General features: G+C 41.6%; 1 protein-coding gene across 2 annotated transcripts in view; it reads right to left on the bottom strand.

Annotated features, from left to right (window-relative positions):
• The window catches only part of CADM1 (cell adhesion molecule 1), a gene marked incomplete at its 5' end in the record, with an annotated part of 336,121 nt that overhangs the window by 15,922 nt on the left and 293,181 nt on the right, over window positions 1-27,018 (bottom strand). The window contains 3 exons of one of the 2 annotated variants that reach the window (XM_082844839.1): window positions 8,796-8,828; window positions 20,049-20,135; window positions 25,014-25,186. In XM_082844839.1, the coding sequence (XP_082700965.1) occupies window positions 8,796-8,828; window positions 20,049-20,135; window positions 25,014-25,186 (293 nt within the window). The remainder of the gene's footprint in view (window positions 1-8,795; window positions 8,829-20,048; window positions 20,136-25,013; window positions 25,187-27,018) is intronic. The other variant, XM_082844840.1, reaches the window with a different exon arrangement.

The following is a 27,018-nucleotide window of genomic DNA, read 5'->3' as shown; positions in this document are numbered from 1 at the left end:
ACAGCAGTGAACAAAACCAATATGGCCTCCTGGAGCTTCCACTCTGTGGGAAAATCCATCAGCCAGGTTCAAACTGGGACATGCTACATAGCAGAAAAATAAAGGCATCCCTGAGGTTTGACAGAAGCACAGAGGAGGCAATAAATCTATCGCTTGTGAAAGATAGTGGTACCATCTTATTCTCTCACTGGGTAAGACCTGTAGTTAAGGCTGCACCTTAGCAACCAGCTATTCAAGGGAGCTGCAGTGAAATCTCTTCAAGAAGGGCAACATGGAACCCTTGTTTCCAAAAGGCTGGAGTGAGGCATCTACAGTCCTCTGCCTTGGTTTCTCCTGATGAGGAAGGGCCCTTCCTTATTGACTTATTAAGAAGCAACTGATCAGAATGTTTCAAAAGCTGCAGCTGGTTGGCAGTGAAGTCCCACAACATCATGGGAGCACATATAATTGTTTAGCTCTGACCATTTTAAATCTCCTTCCCCTCCTTTATAGGATATGCTTCTTATTTTGGATTAGTAACACCTAAATCCTGGAATCAAGCATGAAACCTACTTTTGCAAGAGCTCAGTGTGCTGTGAAAAAGGTCTGAGGTGGATAATTAGTTTGCATCATGGTGTGTGACAAAACAATTGCCCCCCCTTTCCTTCCTTCCCCTCCCCTCCCCCTCCTTCTAAGATTAACTATGACCTGGCTTTTCTAGTCTATTCCACAGAAGGAGATGGTCAATATGAGGTTTGTTTTTTTTAATAAAGATCTTGTCTCATAATCCAACATCCTTAAATAGCTTTGAAATAAAACAAATTTCTCATGAACCATTATATGCCTAGAACATAAAAATTATTTTAAGTCACTGAACAGAGTGGCTTTGGTTCAATCCCAAAGATGATTCAACCTGGAGGTCATTATTGACCTGGAGGTCTTTACAGAGGTCAGCCCCCAATCTGAAATATACACACAATATACAATCTGAAAATACACAGGGAAGAGAGGTGGGGGGAGGAAGAAAGTGTTAATAAAAATCTGTTTTTTTCTTGAGTCTTAAAATCCACAATTGCGAATTGACTGCTCAGCGATCCAAATGGCTGTGTTGTGGAAGTGGATGGAGGGCCCACAGGTTGGACACTGCAGAGCCTTTTACCTAATGACTAGCCCTTACCTGAGAGGTCCTCACTGTCCAGTTCTTCTGCGGAATTGGGCAACTGAGTAAGGCCTTACAAGTAAAAACAAATCGTTTTTCTTTTCATTCCTCAAGGGACATAAACAAAACACTTAAGAACTGAGGATGAATTTCTTAAAAAAAACATGAGCCAAATCTCTTGCCATCTCTCTCTCTTTCATGGATAGCTTGAATGTATTAATCCGTAAGTACGTTTCTCCAATCATTTCATTTTGTTATAGATACACAATTGAGGCAGAAAGATTCCTCAGTCTCCACTTTCAAAGCACATGAAACATGAAGGTGAATGTTTCTAATCACTCATTCATAACAGCATGCAGAAAGCAAAAAATAAAGCCGGATTGTTAGCTATTGATGTTCTGATAGATCTCTTAAATACAAATATATTGAGATGTTACATACGGATGTATGTAAGTTTTAGTTCACGTTTTACTGTAAACTGAAATCCTTGGGCAAGAATGACAAACACAGTTCATTATCAATTGAGGATGATCTGGGATCATCGATTTCAAAATGGTATGGCATCTGCTAACTGCAGTTTGCCTTCATCAGAAAATCTGATTTGCAAAATGATTTTTTTTTCAAAAAGAGAATTTCAAATATCAGTGGTATTCCTGAAAACATGAAACCCTCAAAGCTGAAAAAGCAGTTAGGTCAGGAGATTATCAAGTGGAGCTTGAAATGCCTGTGTCCGAGTTAGCACCGATGTTGGCCAGCTGGGATGGCTCTCGGCTAGCTCTGCCTGGAAGGAAAAGAGGTGACGGGGAAAGCAGATAAACCACGGGGGGCTCAGTTAGGAGATGGCCTCCCTTTCCTCTTCCTGTATTTGCAGGCTGCTCCTTTAATGAAGTTAAAAAAACCACAAAGTCATGTCTGGTTTGTGCAGACCTCCAGGTCTTCTCATTTGCGCAACAACTGGCTAATCCTTCTCTGATGAGATTTGTCACTTTTGAAGATACTTGTGGACCTATTAAACAGGAATGAGGGGCATGCCTCGTTTCTTTGTTCATCTTTCCCTTCTCTTATAGCCAAGCGCAAAAGGTAAGCTCAGTAAGTATTTGCTGAATTAATGATTTGGGAGTAATGCTTAGTGAACTACCAACTAAAACAAATGTTCTGGAAACAAGCAATGTCAAACTGACCACACTATTCAGAAGCTCCCAAATCAACAGAAACACTTAATGTAGAAATGGACGGTAAAAGGTTGGATTTTGTGAGTTGTTTTATAAAGAAGCCAAATGAATATTGAGAGCTAGGTTGGTGCTGTGAAAGAAAGCATCATACCAGCTCTTGAAGAATTTCCATCATGACCCTTGCCAATATTCAATGGCACGTGCCAATTAAAAATGGGATGATTTGAAGTCCATGGATGTTCCCAAACTATGGATTTAGGCAACTATGGGAAAGCAATGAGTAATGCAATAAATTATAGAGGCAACTGAGTAGGGATGTTATCCACTGGTTCTGAAATCTGATTGGTTGAAAGTGTTCCTATTTCTAATTGGCTTTATTCATTGTATAAAGACCGATGAATACAATTATTTGAATAATTGTTATAAATGGGCAACATAAAGTTCTCCTCTGTAGTTAATTATGAATTTGCAGTTCTCAGGAGGCCAATCCCTCACTTCTACATGGCCCAATGAATATCAAAGCATGCAACATACATGCTTGGCACCCACTGAACCATATTAAACGAGGATGTTTCAAGTAGGCAGTTTTACTGCTGAAGGCTTGTTTCCCTGGGGAGGGCATTAGAAAGCTAATTTAAAAAAAATAAAGACAAATATGTTTATGAAATATCATTGATATGCAAAGTTTCCCATTAAAAAGCGACAGACAGTTTATACACACCTCATTAAAGATGAAACTGTCATTTTTAATGGCATAAACTTTAAAATATACCAAATCCTCTGGAATCTACAGCTCAGATTATATCCAAAAGTGGGAAGCCATCTAGGTTAGTGGTTAAATTTGTTTTTGCACTACTATTGTATTTTATGAATCTATAGTGCTCCGCCATAGCTGGATAATTTCAAAATAAATATAATTAGGAAGAGTTTACTGAAGCACTGAGTGTACAAGCAAAATTTACCTCCTAAAATTACTTTGACTTAGGTAGTTTTCTTTCGTGATAAAAATTATACAGCTCTCATTTTTCTCAAAGAAAAAGATGCATTTTGTGAGGCAGAGAATAGTCTTCAAAAGGAAGCTCCACCATTTAACAATAAGTGGGAAATTACTTCTGGGTTTTTCTCTCGAACTTTTCATATCATCCGCTCAAGCCCTTCCTGGTCACTTCAATTAAAATGTATTCAACACATTTCTTTAAACTTTGTTAAACAAATGAAAGTTTACTTTTGGTCCATATGGGATTTTCTTTTGAGCAATTAATAAAATCCTAGGGTGCAAACATGATAATTTAATACACGCACGAGAATCGTCTCTTCCGCAGACGTGATTTTTGCTCCTTCGTGATGCTATCAATCACGTGCTGCACGTGCCCTAAGCCTCCTCAGACAGTGCTTCTGCTGTTGGTATGGCTACTTCTCCTTTCCAGCAGAAATCGCTGGCTTCTAAAAATGGTATGTATGGCGTAGCAATTTTGAACCAGGTTAAGGAAAACCTCAAAAATTAGAAACAGCAAGAAATCCTAGAGTTAGTTAAATTCAAGGTCAAGGTCAAGTAAAATCTAAATGCTTGGGGCTCAATTCATCAGGGTTTCCTTCTTTTTATTTTTTTCCTGAAAATTTTAAAACAGAATGATCAAATAAAACCTCTAGGAAACAAAAAAACTTCCCACTGGCCCTAGTATCATTCCCATTATGAAAAAATAGGCGATGGTCTCTCTCTTACCTAAGCAGCATATGTCTGATCACTTGGCCATATTATGGAATCTGTTACTTCCATCACCAGCCATAAGAGTTCAGATGCCCCGGCAGTTTTAATCTAAATGCTCAGTCAGTCATCCTGTTCTTCCTGCTTTGTCAGCTTTTGTGGAGAGTTTTTCCCTTGGTCCCATTAGCAGAAATTTGGTTCACGCCGTTAAACAGTAGCACATTGTTTCCAAACTGCATATCAAGGCTGAAACACAATCTTCAGGTCCTGCAGCCATTCGTAAACCTCTTTAGCTTTGTTCTTGAGTAGAACATACAATGTCTGCAGAGTCCCTTGACTGAATGACAGCCTTCGAATGCCACTGTTGTGTACTCATACAGAGAGATGTGCAGAGGGGTGCATACACAGATGGTGGACATAGAGGTTGTAATAATGCGCACTGCTGGCTATTTTTCTTTAAAATGGGCTTCAGAATTTCCCCACAATTGAATAGAAAGATAAGAAATTTCATGTGCTTTCAGAATTCCATCACAGCTTGCACGACTTATGAAGTAAGTCAGGGAAAGGGAGATCCATGGGGTAGTTGCCTAAGGGCAGAGGTCTAGGGGATAAGCATGTATCTAGCACAGGACAAACATTTTGAAACCAAAACTGAAAGTGAAAAATTATGTCAGAGGGGTTCCCAGTTTGAGTCTCACTACAATTGCATACTAAATTAAAAACTAGTTAATAACTCATTTGGGATTATAAATTCATGAGATCATCAGCTTCTAATGTACCAAGAGGTAGAAAGCAAAAGGACGGGTAGACTTGAAAATAATGAAATAGCGGTGGGGCAGAGTCGGGGGAGAGACAGAGAAAGAGAAAGAGAGAGAGAGAGAGAGAGAGAGAGAGAGAGAGACAGAGAGACAGAGAGAGACAGAGAGAGACAGAGAGAGACAGAGAGAGACAGAGAGACAGAGAGAGAGAACCCCAAACCCAGAGGAAGCCAGCTGACTACAGTGCAGCAAAAGCACAAGCACTATTCCAGACCATGGGCATGCTGTCACCCAAAACCTCACACGAGGGAGGTGGGTGGGGGAAGGGAGAGGGGACACACAGGGCAGAAAAAGAACAAGGCACAAGACACTTACAGAGAAGCGCCCCACATTGGAACAAACAAATAAAAACCATCACACGCACCCACACATCAATAATCATAGGAACGAGTACACCATCCGTGCTTAACGTCACTCATGCATTTCTGCCATAAATTTCAGACCATGTGGTACCAGGATTTGGCAGAGTGTTTTTTGCATTTCTCAACATGCACACATAACACAGGATTCTTCCTGTCCAGGCCTTAAGGATGAGCTCCAAAAACACAAATGCTCAAGATCTTTCTTCAAAGATCCCTTAAGGATGAGCTCCCAAAACACAAATGCTCAAGATCTTTCTTCAAAGATCCCTTCCATCGCCCTAGTCTAGGAATCCCACTCTTACACTCACATTTATCTTTACTGTACTATCAATTATATCCTTAAAGACACATTGTGGCTGACTGTTGTTTGGTTTCTTTTTGGAGAAAATCCATTTGCTTTTGAATCATGCCCATGCACTTCTAACCTCCCAACACATGCTTATTCTAATCAGATATTGGTAAGAACAAAAGGTCAACATACATAAACAACTGATATACTTCATACATACGCTAGCAACACAAGCTTGAATAAAATATTTTAATGAGTCTTCAAAGGGAAAACATTTTGTAAAATAATTTTTTTTCCTTTTTAGAAAAGAAAAGAGAAGTATGCAAAGAAATCCAGTATGAAAACTTTTAAGACCAGTACAATGGTCACAACTGGCTGACACAGTACGTCTTGTCATTTAAGTTGCCAAGTTATCAAACCACAACATTTTTCTAGGCCCAGATCTCCAACATGAGCATCTCAGGATAATTCTCAAATGAATCTAAGTCACATGGTTGTTATATGGAAGAAGCTGGGTTTTACCCATAAGTCACTTGAATAAAGTCAGTTCTGTATCCTCATCTCCTTGGAAACGTGGTCCCCTGCTCTGTAACTCCAATCATATTCTATTGCCTTTTCTATCCTGACAACTGACTTGGAAGACTTTCTCCCCCTGTTAAGTAAAATTCTAGATATTACTTTGGCTTTCATTAAAGCTTTTTGCTGTGGGCTGGAGAGTATGCTGTTGAAAAGAGGGGTCAGATCCCTTTGGGAGGATGCTGTGAGGGTTTTAGACAAGTTGGAGCATGTATTTATAAATGCATTTTATAGGAATCAACCTGGATTATCACTTCTCTCTACCTGCTAAGGAATCATATATTATATATGATGATCATATATTTATATACACACACACACACACACACATACACACACACACACATATATTATACTATTCTTACTTCCTTTTTTTTCTCCCCTAATTTCTTGGCTGTAGGTATACTTCTCATTCACTGCTGGTCAATAGCATCCTACTGGGACATTGCTGGCTTGAACACTATCCCTGAACTAGTAAGACAGTGGTTGTTTCTCACAGTACACAGGCATCTCTGTTTCCTGTCACACGAATGCTAGAGTCCTATTCCAAGTGTCTCTTTATTATACTACAAAAAGAGATCACCTTCACTTTCTTTCTCCATAGAGAAATACATGTTCAAATACTAGTATCCTAGTATCAGGACTGGCTCCCTAAATTAATTTCTCATTTTTCAGCTCAGGGGACATATTTTTTTTTCTGTTATTTTTTTTTTGTGTGGTACGCGGGCCTCTCACTGTTGTGGCCTCTCCTGTCGCGGAGCACAGGCTCCAGACGCGCAGGCCCAGCGGCCATGGCTCATGGGCCCAGCCGCTCTGCGGCACGTGGGATCCTCCCGGACTGGGGCATGAACCCATGTCCCCTGCATCGGCAGGCGGACTCTCAACCACTGCGCCACCAGGGAAGCCCAGGGGGACATATTTTTTACCTTGAATACCCCACCCAACTCCAAGACCTACAACTATTAGAGTCATATAACTACACAAATGTTACTGAAGGGACCTAGAAAACAGAAGACTGGAGTCTTGAGATAAATGATTAGTATCTCTTCAAAGATCTCACAGAATTCAGGAATCTTATGATTACATTTGACCCTGGAGTTAATTATAGAAAGCTCAGAACTTAAAGCATCTTAAAAAGAATAGAACAAAAATCTCTTGAACTACATTAAAATAGCCTTAAAGCTCTGAGAATAATCGATAAAAGTCAGGAAGTGCTCAATTAATGATGAAACCTACAAATAACTGAGCTTAATGGAGTGCAGTGTCTGAGATGCAGTGAGCACCATGGGGCATACCTTGGAAAGTGGAAGTTTTTTACCTAATTGATTTCTCATGATTGTTGGTGTATCTGGCCCTTTAACTAATTTTATGAACTTTTCCCTTTGTGTCAGTGACAGGGAGGGCAGGGGGAGGTGGGTTAGGGTGGGGAGGGATACTGCCCCATACCCAAGTTTGTTTTGCTTTCTCAGAATTTCTCATCAGAAGGTCCAAATATGGGGGGTGGTCAGCCAAGCATAAAGGCCTGACCTTCAAGGACGGCTCACACAGCATAGGTTTTGCTCAGAGATTTCTAACTGGTTAAGTCCTCAAATGCAGGTCTGTTTGAGAAGGTCAGTCGTGCTGGGAAGAGCTGTTTCTCTAAAAGTTGAATGAACACCATAGGGTTGGCTGATCACCTCTTGTCATTTAACTGATAGATTTCAATCCTGCACAATGTGCAAAGCGACGTAAGTAGGCCCTTTACCAAATAATTCCCTTGAATTCAGTTATTAAAATTCAGCCCATTTTTAACTAACATATCTTTCTCCAAAGCACGATATTGCCAGAGTGAGATGTGAGCTAAGTAATACAGTAATATACAGATGAAACGTGATTCTCATTTTCTGATTGGAGACATATAGAAAAGTGAATGGACCTATTCCAACCTAGGAAGTCAGTGGATTAATTCGGAAAAGGATTTCCTGATGCCCCCTGCTGAGCTGTATTTACTCGGTTTTTATCAGCTTTTGGCTAACATCGTGAGGAGTTTTTTTTTTAGTATTTTGCCTACAAGGTACCCACACGCAAATGGTTTTTTTTTAAGTCTCCGTTAATGCTGTTGAAATGTACATATGGTATCATTCTTGTTTGGAGATGTTTCCCGCCAAATGGTCGCATAAACTTTTATGCACACGTGGAGATTAAGGGTGAACCTGCAAGAGGCCGTGGAGGTAAATATGATAATTAATGAAGAACAATGTTCTTCCTCATCCTTACGTCATGAATTTAAACAGGAATCTTCTGCCCTGACCTGTCCTTCAGTCTCGACTACTAAGTGGCATAAATGACTCCCCTTCAAAATGTACCTAAGATTCTAGCCTATGAACGAAGAAAGCAACTGGGCCTTTAATTCAGATGCTATGATTTTTAGGCAAATATTAGGTGTTTTTTTTGGAGTCCCTTATATTTCAATGTCTGGCGGCATTATAGAATTAAGGGCTACGTGCAGCTAAAACTCCTGCAGCCCAGCCAGCCGACAGGGAGGCCTCATCTCAGGTTGCAACCATTGAACACTGAACTCACAACAGAAATGACAAGACTCGACATCCTTTCAAGCCTCACAAATTAGAGTATATTTATGAGGTCAGTCTACTCGGAACACAGTTTCCCTTGAAGACTACATTTCTCTTTTTCCCAGGCTTGCCTTGCCGCTCAGCAGTGCTGAGAAGGTAGATAAACAGTAATGTGGTACCAACCGTGGACTGCTGGTTCTGTCGTCGCCGTGGTGTCTACAGACGGGAACAGAGGATTGGAGGAAGGGAAGAAACAGGAGGAACGGCATGCAAAAAAAGGGAAAATGGAAAAAAATGGAACAGATAATATATGAGCAAGCTTTCAAAGAACATCGCGTGACAAGCAATAATAAATGAAAAGCCAAAAGCATTTGAAGTGAGTTGCACTGTTTTAAGACATGCCTTCAGCTCAAAGCTGCGAGCCAGTGAGGAAAACAGTAGATTCTTTGGTTCTGGGGGTCTTGCCAGGATACATCTACTTGCTAGTCAATAGTCAGGGGAACATGCAAAGTGATGAGAAACACCAGTGCAAACTCAGTGACTGGTAGATGGCTCTGAACGCACCAAGGCTCAGGACTGTGACAGAAAAGCTCAGTTGGGAGGCTGGCTGAACAACAGATTCATACATTCAAACATTGCCTTTGTTTTAACCCAACCCACCCGGGCACTCAGGCTTTACGACTGCCAATCAGGCGTCGCTGAATCAATGGCACATTTAGGATCCTTTTATGGCTCATGCGCAGATGCCTGCAGATGAATATATGGGTTCAAGTTTTCCATCCAGTGTGTTATTTCAGCAGGGTTCAGCTGGAAAGTTCAATTAACTGGGAGGCCAGGGGAATGAACATGTTAAAGCCTTTCAGATTAGTTTCTATACACACACACACACACACACACACACACACACACACACATGCACACGCACACACACACACGCACTCATACTCACCACTCAGCCATCCTCCACTCTGAGGATCTTACTGTGTTACAATCTAAGGGCAAGAAGTCTTGCATGGAAAACACCCAAGTCCACATAATTTGCCAAATGCCACTTCTCATCATGTGACATTCCAAAAATTAAAGCATCCAGCCGTCCCTTTGCTCACGATCCAGAACCACATTCACTGCTGCGAGCTGCCAGGAGTCCCGCCTTCAGGGTGAATCAGGAGGTGGCACGTGAGGTTTTTTCACTGCCAGATGCACTTGTCATGGAAGAAACCGTGGTTTGTCTCTTCTTCTATTTCTAATGCCGTTCAAGTTTTCTCCTTCTACCAGGCTTCAAAACCAGGCCTGCTATACTGGCTCCTCTTCACAGGAAATTCCTCAGGGGGCTCCAGAAATTTTCTTTTTCTTTTTGGCTAGAGGGGAAGTGGGATAAATATCTAACAAAATGCACGGCAACATTCCTCTCCCAGAGTCGTTTTAATACCCCTCTTCTAGCCAACTTCATTCCAACGTCAACCCATCTGGCCGGGTTGTAATTTTCAGTTCTACCTTCTCAAGGTGTCTCCCTCCACGATGCCTTTCTGGCCAGAAAGGAGTGGAGACACTCACACGTGAGCTGGTCATGTCGAGCTGTAGTGGGATTCTGGGCTGACACTGCAAGTAGTTACCTGTCCTTTTTTATCATGCAGCTATTTAGCTGGTAATATTTTCATGAGTTCTGGAGACACCAAAAGACGCTTTTGGACTTGACATAGGCAATGTTTAAATGCACCAGAATGCCAAATGTAACATTTTATTTTTGGTCCAACGAGCCTGGTGCTTCTGATTTATAAATATGACACATGAATTCACACCAGTGTTCCCCTTCAATTCCCCTTTCCTCAGAACCCTAGACCATCAAAAAATCAGAGCCCTTCTAAGGAGCCAGAATTAACCAGAAGTCCGAGAGGCCACTACAGCTTAATATAACTTATAGCTGAGTTTCTGAAGAACAGATGAAGGAAAGAAAAACATAAAATAAACCACACCAGAACGCAATACTTACTTACAAGTCTGTATGCATAAAAAAGCAGTTAAAAAACAATACCGAAAATTGTTCAGATGAAACATCTCTACATCAGATGCTCATGACACGTCTGACACGTCTCCTTACTTGAAACATTCAAGTCAAGTGTTAGTTTGAGGTGCTTTCAATTGCAGGGGCAAAATCAAATGCACATTTGTACAGAAACACTTATATGAAAGTTAATATATTTTATGGCTAGACACTGGCTTCTTTCCAAAATTAATTTTAAAAAATGCAATAAACATTTTGGCTCGTTATTTTTGTAGCAGCACTTCTAATATGCTTTATTTTCACCAGGTAAATCATTAGTATAAAATGAAAGAAAGGGGTTGGAGTAAAATCTAAGGGTCCTCAAAAATAATGTCTTAGCATTAACCGACGACTCCCCAATTTACTGTCTGCCTACATCACAACATCATGTCAGCTTTATGACGAAATCAAACTAAGGGAAGCTGGGTGTACGCTTCCCTGTGGGTACCAGAGAACAAATGAAGGGAAGTTCACAGGGCAGCCTGCCTCCCCATTCTGGGGATGGGAAATCCATCAATTGCGCCCAACAGGGAAGAGAAAGGGATGTTGAGAAGGAAAACACACAGTTCTAAAACAGTGAAAAGCAAACACATGTTCAAGTCAAACAACACAGTTACTGCAGCTGGGAATGGCAAAACCAGGGATCAGCAATGGAGTGGCAGAGGGCAGCAGACACACAGGCTTGGCTACAAAGTTGAGACCGAGATTGAGGGTGAATGGGGGAGTCGCTGATTCCATTTCTCTAAGAGCATCTGGTGTGGTATCTGAACAGAGGCTATTTCAAGTAAAGAATGAAAAAAAAAAATCTTCAGAAGTGACTTTGTGCTCCCCGCAGGAGAGCACTGTGACAGAATCTAATTCTCCTTCATAATTGCATTACGACGTCATGCAGAAACCACAGACACCCTGGCTCTGAAGTGAGTGCGGCTTTGTGAAGTAGGATTTATTAAGGTATCTTAATCAGGAGACTGGAGAGATGTGCTAGCCCACCCCTGTGAATCAACTTGTGGGGTCACTATATTGTTTGATAACATTCTAAGTGTACAGGCAAAATGCAAACAGTAACTTTCCAATAGAAGATAACGTAGGCTCTAATTAACTTGAAAAATGCGAGTGCCTAATTGCCCTAACAGAGGCTGTTTCAAACTTCATTCTGCGACTGCCTTTAAAAAATAATCTTTGCGCTAGGCCTAGGAGAAAAATAGGTCACAGAAAGTTGAGCTGGACTTACAGTGGTGTAGGGTTATGAAATTAAAAAAGCCTCTTTGAGCTACTGTCTCTTTTAATTTTAATTACAATGAGGGAGAACTTTATTGTACATCTATTTTTATATGGTCAAGAAAAAGCAATCCCACGTTCCTGCAAACCCAGTAAGTGTGTATGGTCTTAATAGTCACTCTCTAGCTGTTTTATGAGTATAATTAAACAAGGTATCCAAGGGCAGGGCCTGCACTGCTATTTGAAAGATGAACATTTCACTGAATATCGACTTTCAGTCTCCCAGCCATACAAACAGTTTATGGGACCCTACCTTGAATACATTAAACATCACCTATATTTCACAGTGGCAGTATCAGATATTTTCAAAATCAAAAGGCTCAGACAATGTGTCAGATTAGAGACACCATCCATTTAACCAAGTAGCAAAAAAACCCCCAAACCAAAAACAACAACAACAAAAAAACCGCATGCGAGGCAGCTGGGCAATGTTTAGCTGAAACAGTCATGTGTAAGCTCCACTGTGGCACATTCTAATCCTTTCATATGGATTCTCTCCAACTTAGAATTGTTCATTGAGTGTGACAGACTGGGGGTTTAAAACTAATCCATAAATTAGTCCGTGGTCTCAAACACAACGGGTGTCATAAATGAAAATGAAAATCCAGGAACGAAATTAAATTCACAACCTTAAATACTTTTTCTTCTCCAACTGCTCTATGGTATTCCTGCTTTATAATGCCCAGATTCACTGCAAGGCTGCATTTGGGGGGAAGGGGGGACGGTATGAGTAGGCTGTACATTAAAATATGCATAGGGTAATAACCCAATCTGCTCAAAAGCAGAGCTTAATTGTAAAGAATTTAAATTCTGCCATTTTGATTGTCATAAGCTTAAATGAAAGCATACTAAGCAGTCCAGACATATTTTAATACACTCTCTCTCAGTTTATTTTCTTAACTAAAGTCAATAAGGAGCCAATGGGTTTTCTTAATTGAATTCCCCTTCAGTTTGTGTTATGGAGCTGCCTTAAAGCTAGACGCTAGGGTAGGCAAGGACTTCCCCTGACGGTTTTATTCTCACGATGGTGCTGTGCTGGCCAATATATATTAAGTATAGTTCCCTCTTTTTCTTTCTTCTTGACATATTTGAAATCTATTGAAAGCAAACATACCTGCTGGAAAATTAAACTTTGAAATTTATTTTCTACTGGTTTCCTGGTTAATTTTCTTTCCATCTATGTTCAGCTTTAACTAAACTCCCATTGCTCAGGGATGGGAGAAATGGATAGGAACGGAACTGAAGCTAAAAGGCCCGAATAGGAGACCCATAAGAAAGCTTTCTTCTGTCTTCCTGTCATCTCCCCTTTGAGTGAAGAGATTGTGTGCCACAGAACAGCAGGAAGGGGAGTAGGTTGTTGGTTTTTTTTCTTTCTTTTTGGTTAATTTCCAGTTTTGTTAAAAGCTTCTTCAGAATTGTTCACAAGTGCTACTGTACCCCTGAGATCGTCTCATTTGCAAACCAGATGTTCTCAAAATAATAATAATAATAACCACCAGTACCGTGGTTTCATTTAACAAGGAAAACAATTCCTATCCTATGTTGTGTCCGTGCTGGGCGGGAGGAGGGACAGAGAGGGGTGAGGCACCGGTGAGGGGAGGAAAAGAGAGGGATGCAGGAGGGTGATGGTGGGGAGAGGGCAGCAGCTCTAGAAGTAGTAGTTTATATTCATCTCCTGGAGGGCTGGGTCCTTCCTGCCAAGTCCTTTATTTCCCACCACTGAGATAGCTCCAACTTTCTAATCCTAAGAAACCTGTATTTATGAGATTATTCTTTTGCACTGTTGTGCATGAATCTTTAGTATGAAAACATGTCAATTCCCTCTCTCTTGGATTATTTTTCAACAAGGAACATAAGAGCATGGAAATGATGATAGAAGCATTAGGAAAAAAAAAATCTCACTGACTTCCCATCTCTCATTCCTTTTTGAAAAAAATGCAGAATCAGGTGACCTTCATCACTAATTTCTTCCATTCCCTCATAAGTCAATATGGGTCAAAAACTGGTTGGCTATGATGCTATTTGTAATAAGTTTATCATCATCAGAAAAATAAAAATGTACACACTGAAGACGGTATGGAAAAACATGGTCCACGCACCTCTGGGGCAAAAACTTGGAAAGGGAGCTCGTTACAAAACAGGTGGCTCATGAGTGTCTACTAGTGCCCTAATAATATTCTTGTCACCAGGCATACTGGTATGTATATCACTAACATTCGATAAGTATTCAATAAATGATGAATGAAAAACAGCCTTGATAGAGTAGATGCCAACTCTAGAAAAAAGGCAATTTAGTAAACATTCTAGGATGAGAGATGTGCATTTCCTAGCAACGATGGCTTAATAATATATATCCCAAATATAAATACACACAACAGACACAAACACTGACGATGGATGCTTGAAGTAAAGTTAGGCCTTCAGGCTTGATTTCCAAAATGCCATCCTTTCTTATCCACATTCTATCCATTCTTTGGTGGCACAGACCAAATTCTACGTCTCCTGTGACAGTCTCTTCAATCTTCTGAATCAGCCCTAAGTGCACAGTATCTCCTGCTTAAGGAGTTCCAATGGGTATAACCTATTTCCTCAGCTATATTTTAAGGGGTCCCAAGAATTTTCTGTCTCCGTGGGCACTAGCACAGTGCTGTACATATTATGGGTCCTTGATACGCGTTGAATGAATGCCTAAAAGCATTACCCCTTATGTCATGCAGATATCAATAGCACAGAGTAGGAATCATGACGCTAAGACCCTGGAGAACAGACAGCTCTATGTGGAGCAAAGCTCTCTATTGTAACATAGCTGGTCATGCTACAGAGTCAGTCTTAAGACAGGTGTACTTCTTTCCTTTGTATTTAGGAAACTGAAAACATGGGCTTGGTTGTTGAGTTTCCCCAATTTGGCATCCGCCGGAAGGATAAGGGCTGTTCTCACCTTCTTTATTTATGTGACCTGACCCACGTTACACACACAAAAAAGCTTATGATAGGAGGCTATGAATGCCAAAATAATAATGTGAGCCTGGGGCTGGGACTCACTTTCTCCAAGGTATATTGGGTACTGAGTGATTAGATACCAATAAGAAAAACCTTACTGTTTTCTTTTCCAAGAAACACAAAACATTTAATTGGATATGGACTTTCAAAAAGAGAAAAACTCATTTATAAATGACCTACTTCATTCTTATGAAAGGATTCTTAAATGTGTTTCAGAATTCGGCCCTGTAGCTATTCATTTCTTATTCTAAGGTGATTTTAATTTTTTAATTTATGACAGTCACATGTATAAATGTGACCTACGGGTTGAGCTCCTCCTGGCCTGAATTTTATATTTAAGCTGCTAAGGGTGTTTAAAACTGAGTGCTGAGTGTTTTCTATGGTACTTCTCATCAAGCATGTAACTCGGGGCAAAACCAGGCAGAAATAAAACAATATCCACATTAACTAGGGAGGGAAACACAGAATATTTTCCTAACATGATTGATCCAACTGGCAGACCGGGGCAAAAGCTATCACCAAACACAAAAACAGGTATTTTTATGTACACCTAATATACAAAGTCAACTAATTTCAAAGAAAGTTCAAAACAAAACAAACAACGCCCTCCCCCCTCCCCACCCTCCCATGGCAGTAGACTTTTCTTTGATTCTGGGTTTTGAACGGAATTTGCATGGAGGCCTCTTACCCCGGGTAATGGTTGGCTGTCTCTGTATTTTCACAGAGGATGCCGGGGATGGATTTAAAGTGCAATTTAAATTAGGCATTTTGCTCTCCTATAATATAGCATATATCTTCATGAGTGAAACCACATGGACAACTTGATATTAAAAAAAAAAAAGGGAGTGGGGGTCTGCCAGTAGCAATAGTCAAAACAGAAATATATGGTCAGAAGATTAACGTACATGAAAGAGAACAGAGACACCAAAGAATCTTATGGGAAATCACAGGAGGCTCTGCGCGGCTCCCATCCCAATTTTATCCCTCAGATGGTTTCTTATTTGGAAAGCGATTCTAATGACATTAGTGGCTGAACAGTTATAAAACCATAACAATGTTGATATGGCAAATTGATATCAAATGCTCCTTTCAGTACTCTAGAGCCTGCAAAAATTTTCTGCAGGTGAATCTATCTTTAGATGTGGCCTTCACAGGTAAGTCAGGAGAGCTTCCCCACGCAGGACGGATGGGAGGCAGAGGCGCCCTGCTCCTCCCACCCACCTGTGATTCTGGGTGGGCAGCATCGGGTCAGATTGGGCTTACAATTCCTCTTTTTCAAGGGCCTCCAGGATGAAGATTTAACATATTTTGAGGGAGTCAGGCGACTGGGAACTCACGAAGGCCTGCCTCCCTAACAGGGAGAACAATTCAATTATTCTGGTTATGAAAGATAAAAGATAACACTGGAACACTTCCTTTCAGAGACATCAGAAATCAACTATGACCTTTCGAGTTTAAAAACATTTTTCGATTGCATTTAAAAACAATTTGTACTTTTTTCTTGTAATGAAACGCTGACCTAGGGAATGGGTTTCAGTCACTGCATTTGCCTGGGAGAAAAGAAATAGATGCCCGTGGGCTTCCTCTTCCTCTTAGTTTTTTTTTAAGCTGAGGCTTTATGTTAGTATCACTAGATTTAGCTGTTGAAGCTTTTAAGGCTAATGGTGGCTGTAATGTACCAAACAGTACGAGAGAGAAGAAGAGTGGAGATTAATTTAGCTCTCCATTTGTCAGGATTCAGTCTGGAAGATTTCTTAGGAACCAATCTAAATCTAGGGGATAGCCTGGACCTTTAAAATGGGACACAGAATCATTCAGCTCCATAACCTTTAATCTGTTTGAAGAAAGGACCAAATGTTAAATTACACAAGTACACTTTCTGGGCAAGATAAATATATATAAGACTGCTTGTTAAGACACAGCAAGACTGTAAGATCACATCCATTAAGGCAGTGGATTCTACAATGTTGTTTTAGTGGCAATTTTAGTGTAACGACTCTTGGGTGTGCCAGTGAGAATCAGGGCATTCATCACCACAAATGCATTTTGTGTGTAGAGCAGGTTCAGCTGCTAACATCAAGAGGCCAAAGTGCACCCATGAGATCATCTTATATTACCTTGAGCAAAGAGGCCAGGAGGAGAGGAAGAGGAGAAGACAAGTCCCTATAAAGGTACCTGTGATGTGGACAGAAATATAGCATTGTTTGTTTTTAAAATTTCCTCTTAAATGGAGTCTCTGTGGTTGTAACTGTGATAACAGTGAGTTGTAGCTGTTTGAAGACGTGAGATTAGCTTTAGTCTGGAGTGAAGGTTTAGGAGCTGTGAACTGAAGCGCCTCTGCTGAGTCTCTGAGATTGATGGTGAGGGGGGAGGAGTTCAGGGAGTGTTAAGAAAGGTCTTTTTTAAAAAAGCCTAAGCTAGTGAGAGGCCAGCCACAAATGAAAAGTGCTGTTTCATATCAAATCCAAAAATGGGCAGAAGACCTAAATAGGCATTTCTCCAAAGAAGACATACAGATGGCCAACCAACACATGAAAGGATGCTCAACATCACTAATCATTAGAGAAATGCAAACCAAAACCATTATGAGATATCATCTCACAACAGTCAGAATGGCCATCATCAAAAAATCTACAAACAATAAATGCTGGAGAGGGTGTGGAGAAAAGGGAACCCTCTTGCACTGTTGGTGGGAATGTAAATTGATACAGCCACTGTGGAGAACAGTATGGAGGTTCCTTAAAAAACTGCAAATAGAATTACCCTATGACCCAGCAATCCCACTACTGGGCATATACCCTGAGAAAACCGTAATTCAAAAAGAGTCATGTACCAAAATGTTCATTGCAGCTCTGTTTACAATAACCCGGAGATGGAAACAACCTAAGTGTCCATCATCGGATGAATGGATAAAGAAGATGTGGCACATATATACAATGGAATATTACTCAGCCATAAAAAGAAAGGAAATTGAGCTATTTGTAATGAGGTGGATAGACCTAGAGTCTGTCATACAGAGTGAAGTAAGTCAGAAAGAGAGAGACAAATACCGTATGCTAACACATATATATGGAATTTAAGAAAAAGAAAGTCATGAAGAACCTAGGGGTAAGACAGGAAGAAAGACACAGACCTACTAGAGAATGGACTTGAGGATATGGGGAGGGGGAAGGGTGAGCTGTGACAAAGCGAGAGAGAGGCATGGACATATATACACTACCAAATGTAAGGTAGATAGCTAGTGGGAAGCAGCCGCATAGCACAGGGATATCAGCTCGGTGCTTTGTGACCACCTGGAGGGGTGGGATAGGGAGGGTGGGAGGGAGGGAGAAGGGAAGAGATATGGGAACATGTATCTATATAACTGATTCATTTTGTTGTAAAGCAGAAACTAACACACCATTGTAAAGCAATTATACTCCAATAAAGATGTTAAAAAAAAAAAGAGAGAAATGTGGTATTTATGCCGAATGAATGAAGGCCTTGACCGCCTTAAAATGTAAACCTGACTAGCTACCTAGACGGAACCTTCTACAAGGAGAGGTAATCAAGGCTGGCTCACACCAGCCTTCTTCTTTGCAGAAGACAACTTCTGCAAAGACAAAACAGACCACAGAAGGGCTTTCTTAATGGGTTCACACATGCAGAGGAGTAGCGAAAGGGGTGGTGTAATTTACACTGACATCCAAAGGGCCGTTCATAGGAAACTATGAAAACCTGGTAACAGCAGCTCAAGCTTAATTGGTTTACTACCCGGATAAGAGGTAAGAAATCATGAAAGGTAAACACCTGGTTCGCAGCAAGGAAAGTTGTTAGCATGGTTGCTCTGGAAATCAGTCAGGGAGGAGCATCTTTGTTGCGCTTATTAAGGATGCAGAAAGTGGGAGGAATCTGTCCGCACTGCTAACAAACTGAGTTTACTTAAGAAGCAGAAGAAACTAACAAAAAGCTAAAAGGCAAATACACACAGACAAGAATTTAGGAAGCAGCCTGGATGGAGCCGAGTTTAGGGTGAGACACAAAAACCAACTGATGGATTTTCAGAAGCTTTTCAATTAAGTGCAGGCACTGATGTTTTCGCAAACATCATTCAGAACCATGCTCTCTAGTGGCTTATTTAAAAGTTCTTTGTTCCACTCTAATGGTTAGAAAGGTGAAGAAAACTGAAATTAGACAATCTATTGTTATATTTCATAAACTGATGAGGCCTCCTCTTTCACTGAACACTTAGAATTTTCATCATGTCTATCACACCAACTCCCGTGGAAACTGAAAATGTCTCCGGAAAATCAATGTAAAGGATGGCCTTACCTAAGGAAATCTTGCACGTCTACTCGACGTGGTGCGGCCGTAACCTTTCCCACCCTGGTCGGCAGAGAAAACAAGTCTCCCGGACAAGCGACATCAAGCACTGAGAGCCGCTGGGGACCAACCAGGAAGGGGCTGGAGGACATAACCTCCTCCCTCAGTGACGGTCAGAAAAAGGAGACCGCGAAACTCACTTTGAATAGGAGTTTCAGACAGTCCAAAGAGCTAAACCACAGAGTGACAACCGCAGTGGCTCCTCCAGTGTTTAACGGAGGGCAGGAAGGGGTGCTCGAGTGCCCAGAGTGGAACAGACGGTGACTCCCCAGGTGACACACGGTCAGTGGGTACTCTCTGGGGCAGGAAGGATGATGCATGTAGGAACATGGCCCACGTGGACGTGTTAAAGGGTGTGTATTTTCCTTCATGTGGATTAAGATGAAATTAAGGCAAGAAGAAGATCCGAAGCCGGGATACTTACCATTTCATCAACCGTGGCTCAGCACAAGCTATCCGCGTGTTCTCTAAGAGCCAGGCTGCCACTTCCCCCCTAGCATTTTTCTTTGCATGGTGATGCTTACAAAAGAATTCTGCAAAATATCTGATCTACTGTTAAATGCTTGGATGTTAAAGTCTTTTCTGAGGTCCTTAAGAGTCGACTTGAGAACACAGTATCTAATGTCTTTCAAGTTCCCAAATAAAGGAATAATTCTATTCCAAGGAGTTAAAGGGGCCTTTTAGGCTTCTTGTTATACATACCAGAAAGACAGTGTACATTCAGGACATCTGCAATGGCAATGAAGGTACCATACCTGCGATGATGGTAAGGATGGTGGTGGTGGTGGTGGTGGTGGTGGTGGTGGTGGTTGTTGTGAGAGGAGGGATAGTTGTGGGGGGATCTGGATAAAGAAAAAAAGGAGAATCAAACCCACAATGCTGAGCACAGCGGTGATCAGTAACGACACAACAAAGGCGTGAAGACGCTGACATGTTGTTTGATGACTTCTCCCTTTAAAAACCAAAGACTCCCCCCGCCGCCCCAGCCCCGCAAAAATTTATGTCTTATAATCATATCCCAAGGCCTTATTCGGAAGAGCTAAGAAAAGAAGAAAAGAGATTTGGGGGCTTCCCTGGTGGCGCAGTGGTTAAGAATCCACCTGCCAATGCAGGAGACACAGGTTCGAGCCCCGGTCCGGAAAGATCCCACATGCCGTGGAGCAACTAAGCCCATGTGCCCCAACTACTGAGCCTGCGCTCTAGAGCCCACAAGCCACAACTACTGAGCCCACGCGCTGCAACTACTGAGCCCGCACACCTACAGCCCGTGCTCTGCAACGAGAAGCCACCGCGATGAGAAGCCCGCGCACCACGACGAAGAGTAGTCCCCACTCGCTGCAGCTAGAGAAAAGCCCACGCATAGCAATGAAGACCCAACGTAGCCATAAATAAATAAATAAATAAAACAAATTTAAAAAATTTAAAAAAAAAAGAGAAGAGATTTGTATCAATGAAGTGAACTAGGGATGAGGAGATGAGAAGTAGAGAAGGGAGAAAAAATCAAAACATATGACACGCCCCCCTACCCCCATCCGATTTCAAAGGGTGAGGTTAGACCAACTCAGCCCCTGAGAGGGTCCGACGGTTGTCATTTCATTTTATGCTTTCACTGGTGGGAGAAAGGAGGAGATGGCGCTGATCTATCTAAAGGGCTCCTATCGGCCAAGGGAAAGTGTGCGCCTGCCTCTTGGTCTCTGACTGTTAACTTCATTATTCTCCATCAATACATCCCAGCAGGAAGTAAAACTACTTCTATACTTGTAATAAATACACAGAAGAGAGAATGTCACCACTAAATATCAAGTTCCAGGCATGTGAGATTTTACTGAGATTTTATTTTCTAAAAGTCAATAAATTTTACAACTTATAAATATTAATCAGTTCATTGGCTTTGCTCAAGCCTGACCTACGTGGGCGACAATGATAAAACTGAAGAACGTTTCCATCTTGTAAACAAGAGAATTAAATATAAACAAGGCTTAACCCTCCAAGACAGGAATCCGATAGGGAATCCTCTGTCAGGTGTCTGATATACTGTATATTCTTCTATCATCTCCAAAATTATTTGGGGGAAAAGAGAAGGCAAATATGAAAGAGAAAAAAAAAATCTCAGCCCAACTGATCAAACTGAATGTGTTAAATTGTCAGCAAGACCTTGACCTAAGCAATCATTCTGCTATAATAGAGCGTAAGACGATTTGAAGGCTTTTGATTTTAAATTTTATCTAACGCCCGTCAACTTTTTCTCTGTGACACATCTGGTGTCCTTTTATCTCCAAGTGAGCTCTCAGACTGTCGAATTAATACATCCAAACTTTAATTATATACCGTGTCTTTATTGGGTTTGGCGGAACTTCCTGGAAGTTTACGAAAACATTATCTTGGCGTTTGGTTATGAGGTCTGCTTAAAAGATTCCTACCGTTGATCAATAATCAGTTTTAATTTTCCTCACAAACTTCTCTCACACGTACACAAATGTACAAATTTGACAGGGAAGAATCAATAGCAAACCTGTCTGTTTTAGGGGAGACTCTGTTCACTGAAGTTGGGGATGCCAGCAGTTTAAACGACTATTGAAAGCAGCCTCACACATGAGTGCAAAAAAAGAATCCATTAAAAAAAAATCTCATTCTCTTCCAAGAAGTATAAATGATTCATAATTTCAAACTACCTTGTTAGAAGAAGAACGGACAGTACACGTTCAGTCTTGCTTTTTGGAGTACTTTCTTATGGAGGCCACAGGTGGGGAAGCATTTTGTGACCTGGGAGACCACTGGATGCACCTACATCCTGCGGCAGGTGCAGGTACAGGTGCAGGTAGGGACGCAGGTGACCGGGGGGCACCAGTCCCTGAAGACAACCTGCTCTCTCCACGCCCCAATTCAGCTGTACCCAGAGATGTGCCTTCTCTGTTCTGATTCAATGACAATATTTATCACTGAAAAGGAACATCTGTAGCTGGTATGCTACAGTGCTATTTCTGTCTCTATTTCAAAAAGTATTGGCACAAAATGTGCGATGTCCACAATACAATCAAAGTGCACCTGAAGGTGATTTGAAATTACCATTACCAACAGGAGTGGAACAGAGACTGACTAACGAGGGCAGAGACTTCAGAAAAAAGGTCACTAGTTCCTTTCATTTTGTGAAAATCACACACTTCCAATTATTTTCATCACTACTGGGGTAACTTGTCCTTCACATGTGGCTCAAGTGACCTAAATGAATTAGATTCCGTTACCAGGCGTAATGCCTAGATCATTTCCAGCGATAAGAGCAACGTGAGGTCACTATTTAAGAAAATACAGAGTTGGAGCTAATAAGCTATGTTTGACCCATAGACGCTAGAAGAACAAAACCAACTGGGGCTCAGGAGCTAACCAGATAGATTCGCCAAGTATAGAAGTTACCTCTAGAGAATTAAACATTTTAAAAGCATGTTAACTCTGAGTTCATAAAGAACTTTGAAAGCTACTGTAGTAGGACAATAAATTGGCTTTGAAAAGAAAACCTACTCACCATCTTCTCAAACTGCTAGAATATTTTATTACTAGACAAGCAACACCTCAGGTGAGTGTTCTAGCCTGTCATCCCAAGCATAACTGCTAGTACAGGTTATGGGAGGGAGGTAGCATATTGTGCATCTAGCAAATTCCTAGACCAGGCGAAGTGCACCATCTTGGGTTGGGGAGATAGGTGGAGGTAGATGTGCTTGCCTACATGGGCAGGTCTCTGTTTCCTGGCTTTCAAATAATGCATTCTGGCCCAGCGAGTTCATTCCCAAACGACAATCTTGCATTGGAGGGAACTGTTCTACCGGGAAGCAGAGAGAGTAAGAGAAACTACAAAGAAAGACACACATTTCACTGTAGACTCTAGAGTCAAAGTTATCGTGGCTCTGAAACATATTTAGTAACCATGTGAACTTGGGCAACTTATGTGACCTTTCTAAGCTTCCTTTTATCATCTGTAAAATGGGACGGCGCTTACCTCGTCATGTTATCGTGGAGATCAGAGGTGATCGTGCATGTAACACTGTCACCCTAGCGCATGGAATGAAGTGCGCAAGCCCTCAATAAATGCTAGCCAGAGCTAGGATCCAAAATTATTCAAATCTATCTGTCAAATCCACAAAACGCTTCTCATCTTGAGATGTCGGAACAGTGGGTACAATAAGTCAAAATTGTTTTTCCAGATAACTGAGTCTTCTGAATCAAGGAAGCACATAATAGACTGGTGGAAATTTGTCTCTGCTTTTCATAATCTGCCGTTTTAAAAAAGAGCTGAATGAGAGTCGTCTGTAAACCTGGATAACAGCAAGGCTGGGGCCTTGCATGAGGCTTAAACCCTGATGTTGAGCATGGGAGGGATGCAGAAGCAAAAGGGGGATGGCTGGAAACGGGGCACTCGGCACCTCCTTGCACCTACACGGAGAGCCATTCCCTTCACTCTGATCTCCTTAACTACCGGGGAGAATGAATGCTATTACGTGTAGACCACAGACAACATGGGTAGTGTGCAAAGAAATCACACCTCAGAAGTCTACATAAAGTGATTAGATGTGAGCCTTTAACTTTGCATTATGCTAAGGAAAACAAAACTCAGGTACAGGCTAAGGATTATATTTTAATATCCATGTAGATATGAGGTAAAGCATGCTTCTATTTCATCAAAGAGACTGCTACTCCTATTTTCTTCCTAAGGAAAGTGGCCAGGTTCTAAGACGTTATGGTGTAAATATCCCATATGTAGATTTACATGTGTATATGTGTATATTCACATACACTTACACTTGGATTATTTACCTGGCTCACATGAAGAGAGAAATGCACACACGTTCATATATTTACAAGATACTGAAATTGTCATGCCTATGGTTACTCATTCTGTGTCATGTCAGCTCATGACTATTTTTCCTGGTGTAAAAGTAACCGAGAGAGTCAACTGGACAGAAGAGACTCAATTCGTCATCATAAGACTAGACAGGCAGTGCACTCCTCAACTAAACAGAGAATATTCACCAGACACAAAATTGACCATGAGCTATAAATGGGAAATAAGTTTAAAATGGCTGGTACAAGTAGGTGCACAATAAATATCTGTTGACTAGAAAGTGAAATTCGTGATCATATGTTTTAATAATCCTGCAAAAAGATATTAAGAAAACAGACAAATTTTTTAAAAAAGCACTTCTGTCTAAAGCAGTAGCTATAGGTGGTTAACAGAGCTACCAAGGACCTTCTATTTTTTTTCCAAGTATTTACGGGCTTGCGACATATGGAATGTCATAGCTTCATGCTGAAAGTAGGATAGCTGTGCTCATCAAAGCAGGAGAAAGGCTAGCCCAGGTTTCATTGGAAAATACCACTGGGAATAGACTTTCTGAGCTGAAAAGCCATTAATTGGTAAGGTTGGATTTCGCAGTCATTATTCCTAACATAATCTCCATAGCGTGTGCCTGAGGACAGAGCTTTCCTACTCAGCATGACCAGAGCCTGTGATCTAGAGGGAAGCCCCCAGGATTAGAAGGGTAGAAGAAAAGTTGCTGTCCTCCTAGTGGTAGCACTGGGGTCCACCTTGGGCCAGGCTTCTTTAATTCTTGAAGGAAACAAACTGTTTTTTTGGTTTTCGACTTGACCAAAAGCTCTAGGAGTGAATCACAAGCAGCAGCTACATAATAAGTGAGTCAAATGGAAGAGGGCTTCATCTTCTCACGTACCGTATACATACAGCATATAATCCGAATGAGCTTTCCCCACTATGTTGGAAGCCTCACAGCGGTATGTACCATTATCTGTTTTGTTTAGGTTATTGATGAACAGGTTGGGCCCCGACAGTACGGCGTGTTGAGGCATTTCATCATCGACTCTCACCCAAGTTACCATCACAGGCCTGCAGAGGGAATGGGAGAGAGACAGGGTGCATTACGATTTCCCACCAAGATGTCTGCATCAAACCTCCCACCCACACAGTAAACGAATCCCATGCAGGATGACACGATTAAAGAGGACTTATTGTAAGTTCAGAGAATGAGAGCTGTGAAGGCTTCACAAATCTGTGTGGAATATCATTTTTTTAAAAATATTATCAGGTGTTGAAAAACTTTCAACAGACCAGAAGCAGGAGTCTCATATTTCCAATTCATCTTCAACAAATCAGCAAATAAACTAATGTGCCCTATTTTTATGCCCTGCTGTGTGCTTTCACACCAATTCAGACAGGACAGAGCTCACCCATTGTTAATCATCTCATTAATTAGGGGGGAAAAAAAATCAAATCCTGGGCTAGTGATACATGCATTAATCTCACGGTTACTAACACGCCGAGATAGTGGCATAGAAAGTTGTGATATTTAAGTGGATTTCGAGTTTCGCAGAAAGGAGTGGACTTTTACAGCTGAATAGTGCTTTCTTTGGCCTCTGCTGTTTGGAAAAAAATTACCTCTTCTCATTCTGGAAAGATGTAATCACTTCCTGTCCCCTTACCCCCTACCCATAACACACCCTCCGCCAACCCAAGACCCCACCGCACCTTCCGAGGCCCCAAGCCACCTTATCTATGTGTTCCTTGGCAAAATGCCTGTCTTCCCTGGCTCTCCAAGGCCCTCACACTGCTCCCCTTCCCCTGTGTGTGCACCTGCAGGCCCCCAGCTCGAGGGACAGGCTCCCAGATCAATGGCTGTGGAGTGACAGCACCTCCACGTGAACTCCTGGGGTCCTATGGTACTTGCCCATCAGAGGGGAGTTTATTTTCGTGATTTAAAGACCACATTTGTATCCATCAGGAAAAAGCAAATTTCACAAGATGCTCCAGGGCCCAAACTGCACACACACCAAGTCTTTTTCAAACTCACTGAATTTATAATCCTTCAAGGCAGCCCCTATGAAATTGAGGCCACATCTAGGGCTGGGCCTGAAAGCTGCCATTTCCCAGGCAGGGCCACAGAGATTCGAGCACAGAAGCAGCTTCCTTTCATTTTCTGCACTACCGCTAGGAGCAGCATCAGAACCAAAGACCCGTGCTTCCTAAGAATGGGCACTCAAGACAGCCCTGTCAAGTAGCACTCCGGTTTTCCAATGGGATGTGAAGTCACAGTTTTTCTTTAATGACACGTGGGTTTGTTAGCACAACCCAGTAAATTATTTTAAAATGAGCCCTGCATCCGTCCTCCTCGCAGGCAATGGCGAACGGCTCTGCCTGGCAATCTGTCAGGCTCTGCCTGACAGACCTACTGTCCCGCTGCTTGAAACCATCAGTGGGGGTAAATGCTGAGAACATTCACAACATTTAACGGCAAGTTAAATTACCATTTTTACTGTATGCAATTTCTTGAGAAAATAAATAGGGGATATGCTAGAAGGGCTAGCCGTCAAGTAACCCGTGCTTTTCTCAGACAACCGGGGACCCGGGCCGATTTGAGAGGAACAAGCAAATACCCTCTCTGGCATCAGTGTCCCGAAGGAAACATACAATTTACTGTCCCCGTGGCACATGCGACTGAACACAGTACCTTCTTCAGGGGAAAAAAATATAGAAACAAAATAGAGGTTAGCAAGCCATAGACTGTAAATGCAGTTAATATGGTTGGTGCTGTAAGTGGCAAGAGGCCTGAGAGAATTTATTTTTTTTGCCACTGGACCGTTTTGGAAGGAAGGCAATTTGCTACCTGGGGCCTAATTCAAACAGTTTACACAAAGAAAGAGCTGAATCTTTTGCAATGTTCA

Source organism: Leucopleurus acutus (assembly GCF_964270905.1).
Source record: "Leucopleurus acutus genome assembly, chromosome: 8".
NCBI lineage: Eukaryota > Metazoa > Chordata > Mammalia > Artiodactyla > Delphinidae > Leucopleurus > Leucopleurus acutus.
Note: the sequence above shows the minus strand (reverse complement) of the source record. Positions and strands in the feature narration are given on the sequence as shown.